General features: G+C 35.6%; 1 protein-coding gene across 1 annotated transcript; it reads left to right on the forward strand.

Moving 5' to 3' along the window:
• The first annotated feature begins 562 nt into the window (after positions 1–562).
• On the forward strand, positions 563–7,486 carry LOC128238757 (uncharacterized). The gene is made up of 6 exons (XM_052954996.1): positions 563–905; positions 2,547–2,608; positions 3,180–3,250; positions 3,882–4,124; positions 5,302–5,409; positions 6,365–7,486. The coding sequence occupies exons 2-6, from the start codon at positions 2,579–2,581 to the stop codon at positions 6,519–6,521; spliced, it is 609 nt and encodes a 202-aa protein (XP_052810956.1). The 5' UTR covers positions 563–905; positions 2,547–2,578; the 3' UTR covers positions 6,522–7,486.
• Positions 7,487–9,217: the final 1,731 nt, after the last annotated feature.

The raw sequence follows: 9,217 nt of genomic DNA on the forward strand, positions 1-9,217 counted from the left end.
AACGTGCCCCTGAATACTAGAATTCTGATTGCTCAATTGTAGTGGTGAGAAGACCAGTTAAAAAGCTTAAATCTTGTTTGAAACCGTATCGGTTAAGGCGACTATAAATAAATTGGTAGATTTTCATCCCCGTCCGCCCTCACATTTTTTCCGCCGCCCCTTTAAATTTTATTATCTCAAATAAAGATGTTGTATTGACTTGACCTGAGTTGGGTCTTTATTTGCGTATCGGTCCGGTACCGTACTGGAACGGCGTTGATTTATGCCTACGGTGTCGATACATTCACATGTGAAAAAGGAGAATTGTTACGATCGTGTTCGTGGTTCCTCTAGAAACACATGTATACGGTCCATTGTGCAATAGAAAGAGAATAAACACATGTTGCACGATAAAACAGTCAACTAAGAAAGGATTAAAATAAAATGTCAACCCCCGTCCCCAATAAAATGAGAATCTAGCAATTCATTTATATTAGCCCAAACAAACTGAATGAGACTGATTTAAAAGTCTTTATGCATCAGTGTGCCTCTTAACAAACGATCCGGTCAATCCCCGCCGCCTCACTTCAATGGTTCGAGTGTTGTAAACACAGCCATGTTTAATTGACAATGCTTAACGAAATCAAAAGATGTTTTATCCGAGATATATTTAAGTGTATGACTAATTCTTCGAATAGATCATCCGGGGAATTAACTATTTAAATAATAAGTCGTTAAACATTGCTACAGTTTTCCAACAAAAGGGAATAACAAGTAGCTTACAATTGGTATTATCATAAAGTAATATACATATATTCTCATCAAGTGTATGGTTAATAAAACGTGCGGATCGTATTTCAATAATTAGCTGCTACAATAGTTTTATTGTTTTTAAACAAAAAGGATCAACAAAAAGCTTACCATTGGTAAGTACAATCATAAACTAATTCATATATTTTCACCATTGTTTATTTTTCTTGCTAACAAACAACAACTTGTGGGCACTGTAGGATAAATGTGTCTGTATGAGATATAATTGACACTTGTAAAAAAGTAACAAGAAAATAATATACTTTTTTTCACAATAAGGAAATGTTTCAATGTATGTGCACTTGAATATGTCACAGGTATTAAATGGAGCACAGTGGTGGTATTCAATATGCTGCTAAATCATTTTTATGGTCATACCCAAATGACCTCATTGACTATACCTGGGTTTTTTTGCCACGCAATCCGATTAGCTACATCAATATTAGATTAAATCAAGAACAATTTTGAAAACCATCCCCTGCACCTCAATTCTACATATATCATTGGTCAGATAGTAAGTGAGTGTGTATAGGTTGCAACAAGATGTATAACCTAGCATTAATAATTATCATTAAACAAACGGTGTCGTGACTATTTAGTTCTCACATTTGTAATGTGTATTAGTTTACATCGAACGAAAATTTGATTCTAACTATGTATATAATGGTTATTTATATATAACTAAGATAGTAATTATTGGCTCAAATTCCTCGTTGGCTCAAACTGAATTAGAAGGGCCGATTTATTTATAATGAAAGTTAACATTCTGGCTTGGCTAAACTTCTCCGAGGCTCGATGTATTTTGCCGGTCCCTGGCAGTTCGAACCAATAGGCTTCGACTGTATTAAACACCCGGCTGACCCTGGATTTGACGTAAGAGGGGAAGCACTAAAGCCCGTGTGCCCCGTCCCAATGAAAGGATGGTTGGAGTTGGGAACGTCCCCAACGAACTGGTTTGGTAATTGTAATCTTAAATGGTGCATTTGGGTATAATTTAGTCATAATGCCTTAACCATAGTGACATGAAATGTTCACTTAGATCCGCCTTTTCAATTAAGGAATGAATTGCGGGGTTAATGTCATTATCGGGGTATGAACGCAATTGGGTTGGTCAATGTGTGTGGTGTCCGAAGGACTCCACGCGTACTTTGACCAACCCAATTGCGTTCATATCCCCGATAATGAATCAACCCCGCAATTCATTCCTTAAATTTACACCAATAGTTCATTATTTCATTCAAGAATTATTAAAAAAATACTTCATTTCATTTAAGAAAACCTTTCAGTAATCCGTTCTTACCCATTCTGTAAATAGAACGACCCGACTATAACCGGAAACATTTTTTTTCAAATGACGTCACAATAACGCGGGAAAAGATCAACAACTTAAAATCACTTTAAAACGTAAAATTGAAACACTTCTGGTACCAATATATTTAAAATATAATAAACTAACACTTTTAAAAATGTTGATCTATATTTTACGGGACCTGCAGACACAATACAGCCAATAACAAGATCAATAGCTTTCATGTATATTGTTATGCAATGAATTACGATCCGAACATATCCGAAGATGTTGCGTTCATCGATTGATAAACGCAATTGCCGAAAGGCAGTTCATTTAAGGAATGGAAGTTGAGGTGTAAATATTACTTATTGGCGTTAACAACGTTTTCGATCTGCCAGTTTGGTGTTGTGGTTGTTTTTAAAGACAATTTATTTATAATTATAAAAAATGACCTTTAAATCTTCAGAATATTGGCAGAAGCCCGTCAAAGACATAACCATGGCGGATTGTAGCAAGACAAGGATAATGGTCTGTATATTGTTTTAATTTATCTAAAATTTGACTTTTTTTTATTGTTTTTGTAAACATCCTTGTTGCCTGACAAAAATGATGAACGTTAATAAAAAAACAACAAAAAAACAACAACGTAAAGTCAAATTTAGCTAATACGTATCAAAATGCGTATTGGTCCGACATTTCAGATTTTTGTTAAAGTTAACAACGGGATTAACGACATCGTTGTTAACTTCTAAAGGTGAAATATTTGATGATATGCTCATATATCTAAATAAAGCAAGTACAAGAAAAGTTTTGTACAATCGGCGCATTCATATAGTAAGTGTTTATAAAGTGTAGTTTCCACAATCTTATCATATCTTCTAGGTCTCTTTAAAACTTTTTTAGAAGTTAAGCGTTGGCATAAACTGTTTCCTAACTAACCATGTCCGATATGATACATCACCATACTTAATTGATTCATAAAAAAGTATTCTTTGAATGTAAACGCTCGATAATCGTGACAAATTATAATTCGCATATCTTAATCATTAAAATAAATGATTAAGCAACTGATTAGACAGGATATAATATCTTATTACAGGCAATCGTGTTAGGTGTTGTCTGTGTGGCTTTTGCGGTGGTTATAGCTGTATTCATTTACCGGGAATTAAGGTATGTTTGTTGAATAATGTATGAACCCAATTTCTTTGTATTTAGCTGATACATGTTCATGAGTTGTACAAATTAAATTTTAAGAAACTTTCGTTTATGGTGCATATTCAAGAATTAAATTGAATTAAGTTTAACAGATACAACTGGATCTCAAACACTAATACTAACATTAAAGGCGCAAAATATAGGCTGTTGCATGTATATTTATTTTACTGCATGATTAAGTTAAGCTCGTTTGACTTTAATGATAAAAAAAGCATATCATTAAAAGTTTAAACAGGTAAAAAACATATGCCTTTATAAATGCGTTGTGTCTTTACTTATAAGCTTCGTGGTCCGAATTTTCCGGTTAGAAAAAGCGCAAACATATCGCTAATATTTTTTATCGGTACAATATGTTTTTGTTTATTTTGATCATCAACGTCAAATGAGTGATACATAATGAAGCAATACAATTAAAAATATTTATGCATCAACCTATATTATGCTCTTTAAACATAATAACTAGATCGGTAACATATGTTATATGAAAAATGTATACACGCGGAAATACATTTTGAATTATAAATTGTATCACCTTTTGACCTAAGTAATTGTTTCTTTTCCTTCTAACATACACTCATTGTTTCAGACATCGAGATTCTACAGAAAAGAAGATCAACGCTGAAAACATCAACTCCTTCTTTCCGGCGTACTTTCGATCTCCCGAAGAGCAGCGGTTATATGAGGACAGCTACATGAGTGGCCTAACAAACAGAACACTTGTTAAACCAAGCATATCTGATCCTACGAAGGATTGCAACTTTAACTGTTACGGTGCCCCTCAGCGAAGGAAGCGACAAGTGGCATCTGTAGAACATGGTTGTTGTAAATCGTACGTAATTTCACTCTTGTACCATGTTTAATATTGTGTCCTTTTCTTTCGCCTATAAAATATTTCACATGACAGAACGGTAACAAGTGGGCGGAGCCTTACTGTTCAATAATTAGCTTGCTACGCTATTCACATACACAGCACGCTAGTTATCGAACGTTGTCCTTGACTACATGGACAAATCAGTTACGACACCCATTTCTCTCGATGAAGCGCTTATATTATTTATAACTCGTTTCTCGAAGCAGTAACTATTACTATTTATAAAATGGAAGTATAAATTAAGTTATCGAAAAAGATAATTTGATAATTGAGCAGACACTAGTTGTCGTTACATGTACCGCCTAGGTTCATATACACATTTCGGATGCTGACTGGCCTATCCGTAAACTGCGATATGAGACTCATCGGTGTATAATATTTCTACAACCAAACAGGTGGTATCCTTAAGTTCATATGTTCCTGGTGATTATTATGTTTAGGGTTCCACCCATAATAATGAATGTTCGAAACATGCAACTTGATTATTTGGTGTTGTTAATGTTTCCCTGTTACCACGAGTCTGCCTATACCAAATATCGTAAACACTCCTGGCGAGTATTTTTATGGACCAAGATCTGTTCATGCAAATAATAGCATGCATTTAAATAATACACGTAAAGTAAACAAGACATAAAAAACGCCGTAAAACTCACGAATCCTTACTAGGCGTTTACGTGTATTACCTAGACCAAATCAATGCTGTCAGTCGGCTCTCGATTGCAGCGTTTAGACAGAATAATAAGTTTGCATAGTCCACCCACTGCCTTCATTCTTGAATACTACTTTGCATGTTAATATAATACACGTTCACGATATGCTTAAATTATAGTATTAAATTTGCGGGCTCGACAATGTTTGTGTTTCAAGAATTTTCGGAGTCGTGAAATACGCATCGCTGCGCTCAACAGTTTTAATGTTAAGTGGGCGTTATAATTTTAAAAGATATGACGGACCGGTCGCTATTACTGATAACGCCGGCTGCTCCACATTTTAACCAATTGCAGTCTTTTACAGGCTGATTCACTATATAAATATATTTATAGAAGTGATATATTTATGTAACTTATAATATTAGTTAATAGCATTTGCTAACGGTTCAAACTGAGCCCATGTTTCTTTCAACTATTCTCTTCAGGAGCGTGGCATTTATGGCTCCTACAAAGCGAATCAATGTGAATGGACAGGAACGAAAACTTCTACAGTTTGCTACAAAGAAACAGTACTTCGCCGTACACAGCTGCACGTAAGTAGTAATAGTATTATTATACTTTTAATAACAATGCATTTTACGTCAGGCAGGTGTTAGTCAAATGCATTCACCAGAGGCTTGATAGCCATAAATCTAAGTCAATGAATTGGACGCATAGCATCATCGCTCTCGTGTACGAGAATGGATGTAAGTTGGAGTACCCGGAATCCAGTTTTACCGGCTATCAAATTGTTAAAATACGTTTGTGTTGTTATGTGCCATTCTTGTTATTTTTCACTTTGGCTTTACTTCAATGCGTTTATTCTGTCATGAAACAAGATAATTCTATTTAAGGTATCCAACGAACAATTATGGAAATGTTGGATGTCTGATGACCCAATATTATTTTAGTGTCATTTGAAAGGCTTTGGTGTATAGAGATGATAGAAAACGAAAAAAGTATCGACAAAAAAATTACAAACAAGTTTTTTTTATCTTGTAAGATTGCAAATAGGTCATTTCACGCCCGATTTAGGTCGAAACAAACAACAAAATTAAATTACTGTAATAACTTCAACTATAATGCTTTTTCGGATATGTATTAGTTATCTGCAAGCTGTGCCCATTTAATCGATACCAGAATCACAATAAGGGGTCAGCATGAATCCCAATTTTACATTATAACCAATGGCTGTTGCAATGACGAGATTTTCAAATCTGTACATTTGACACGATGGTCTCTACCCTGTATAAACTACCTGCACGTAATGAAACATTATCGTAACGTTTCTTTAACATTTTAGTAATCTGCAAGCCATTCCTTTTTCAAAAGGAACATAAATAATATGGGTTCTCCAGTAAAAATCAATCTAACATTATCACAAATAACTGTTGCAAATACGAGCTTATTTTTACCTTGTATACGTTAACTCCGATGGCCTCTTCCCTGTACATACTAATTGAACCTATTTCAATGAAATATAATCGTCGAAATCATTTTACCTTTCAGTGCGTTGCTCAACTGTGGAGGTTGTCATTGTTCGCAGGAAAACGGTATGTATGTCGGCGTTGCTGTGAAGGATGGGGTGGTACATCCAGACGACCTAGATGACATAGAGCTGGACTTCTTCTACTTTGACGGCTGTTGCAAGTGCATTAATGGATAACTTTTAGAACTGCTCTCCTCCGGCTTATAAAAGTGCATTAAGGATAACTTCTGAAATTGCTTTCCTCTGACGGCTTATAAAAATGCATTAAGGATAACTTCTGGAATATCTCTTCTTTGATGGCCGATATTAGTACAATAATAAGGAACATGGAACGTTTGAGTGTTACATTATAGCACATTCTTGTTCAACCACCAAGTATGATGTTGGTGTAGGGTATCTAGATTATGAGAATGATGACATTGAATGTGTTGCTGACTGACATAAGTAATCTTACCGTGATAATTCCAATCCTAGATGTTGGATATGCTAACTTAAAGCGTTGCAACGAATTAGTGCAGTTTCGTTTTCGGGTTGCTTTGTTTACAGGTGCTGGTATTAGTAAACACAATTTTAATATCTATGTAAATAGTGTCAAGTGTTTTGTCTGTTATTGTTTTCTTTTTTAATTAGGCTATAAACTATACATAGCAGGGTAGAACTTTAGTATTTAGAATTGTCATGTACCATAAGTGGTGCACATTATTCGGCTAAACCCAGTTTTATCTATTTTTGCCAATGTGTTCGGTCATGCATGTATTTTTTTCCGCCTGTTTGGGGATTTCCCGGTCAGATGACCAAAATTAGTGCGCAATTGCAGTTGAATAGTCGCCATTGTCTCGGACAATTGTCTTGCAACTTTGGATTGAATATTCTTCTCATGTTTCCATAAAACTTTACGTGTGTGGTTCCTATTTGTATGTAATAATTTATTTTGGTATGGAAATGAGCTGTACTTGTGTTCATTTGTTTCTTGTACTCTTCTATACGCACCACTTTCAATTGGACCTGGCTGTATTTGAGCCTGTGTGTGTGTTGTCACGTTGGTAATTTCTGTATTCATTTGTATATATGTTATTGTGATAACAGTTCACTTATTTCATTAATGCTATTGTGTCTATTTTCAGGGCCTCTTGTGTAGATTATAAATATACATTGTACTTCAATAAAAACAACAAAAACGAAATTCCTTTGACAAATTGTTGTACAAGACCCTCTGCTTATCCTGATTCACACACATATCCGATGCTTCTAACATGACTCTTTAATATCGCCTTGACCCTGAATAACTATTCAGAAACACTTCCAAAACACTAAGCAGAATACGATCAGGGGAGATAGCCGAGTAGCTACGAGAGCTCCGAACAAATATGCTACACCCAGTCTCTCTTATGCAGTGAACGTTCCAGCCGGTAAAAAAAGTTTTAAAATTCAGAATCATGGTCATTACCTAGGCGCTTGTCACGAAAATGGCCGCGGCATACGAATATTTAATGTGAATTTAAATTTGAAGACTTATATAGTTGTTCCTCAAATCATACGTTTGCCTTATGCACCAGTCAATTGTAACCACGCCCCCCCCCAGGTCCGGGGAATAGCGGTGACTTTGACTTTCGGTCGAGCCAAGCCCGGGTACGAAATGCTGGTAAACCCCCAGCCAAATCCCCCGCACCCCAGGGACCCTAGTCAAGACAGTTTTTTGCGCGAATACAAAGCAACGCATTCACCCGGCACTGCGGGGTCACCTGGCTATCCCCGGTATACCCCCGGACCTTAGGGGGGGGGGCGTGGTTACAATTGACTGTTGCATTATTGTGGTATTTAGAAAATTATCTAGTATACTCTATACATAGAACCATAGGGACCAGAAACAAATTATTTTTGCCTATATCTATATATATAGAATAAAGGGTAACATCGGCTTTTTACATTGACTTTATTTTGGTAAAAAATAACATATTTAAACGTTAGTGATATCCATTAACACACATTCATGCACAGGTGAGGCTTCTATCTACACGGCAAAGTCATTCAAATGATTCCAAACAGGCGCATATGTTCGAAAACTCAAAAGTTTTACTCCAAAACCGTCGGCCACCGCGATGTCAAGATCGACATCCAGCAAGTCATGCATGAAAATCGGCTGTTTCGTATAGTTTCTCCGCTACGTTACAAATTCGGCATCGTTTTTCCGATCCCTTTCATGAAATGTTCCAAAAAACTTCATTCGCAACAACTTTGAATAGCTTCTATCTGTATGCGAGATGACAAAAACATGACACATTGTTTTCGCTGTTTTGCCGGGCATTTTCTAGTTCAAATGAAAAGTGGAGGAAAATGCAAAGCTGTTTTCTGATTGGTTGAAAATACATTTATGTAAGTATGTAATATAAATTATTTTATGTATGTATCTGTCACATTTTATCATGATATAATTCAGACGTCACAATTATGACGTCACATGTCACGTTACTGACGTTCCATCGGAAACTTTCTAGTTGATTGACGACGCGAAATTCGAAATATGCTATTTGACCCAAACATGTTTTTTTTTCTCTGAAATTTCACATTCAGAATGGCTGAAGTTACGTGGTAATGATGTTGAATTAATACAAAGTTTTTTATTAGTACCTCTAATATTTGCTGGTGTCCTACAGTTATCACCCTGGTCGTCCGTCTTTACGTCAGTCCGTCCGTCAGTCCTTCCAAGTTCCACACTTGTTTATGTTCTTTGTTAATGACTTATCAGCCTTTCAAATTTTCTAATTGATTTTTTCTTAATTTACGCATAGTGATAATACGAAAATTTCTGACAAGTTATGTAAGTCATGTTCAATATTTTAGATTTATGGCCTGTTTTATACTCATGTTTGACA

This window comes from Mya arenaria, chromosome 6 (genome assembly GCF_026914265.1).
Source record: "Mya arenaria isolate MELC-2E11 chromosome 6, ASM2691426v1".
NCBI lineage: Eukaryota > Metazoa > Mollusca > Bivalvia > Myida > Myidae > Mya > Mya arenaria.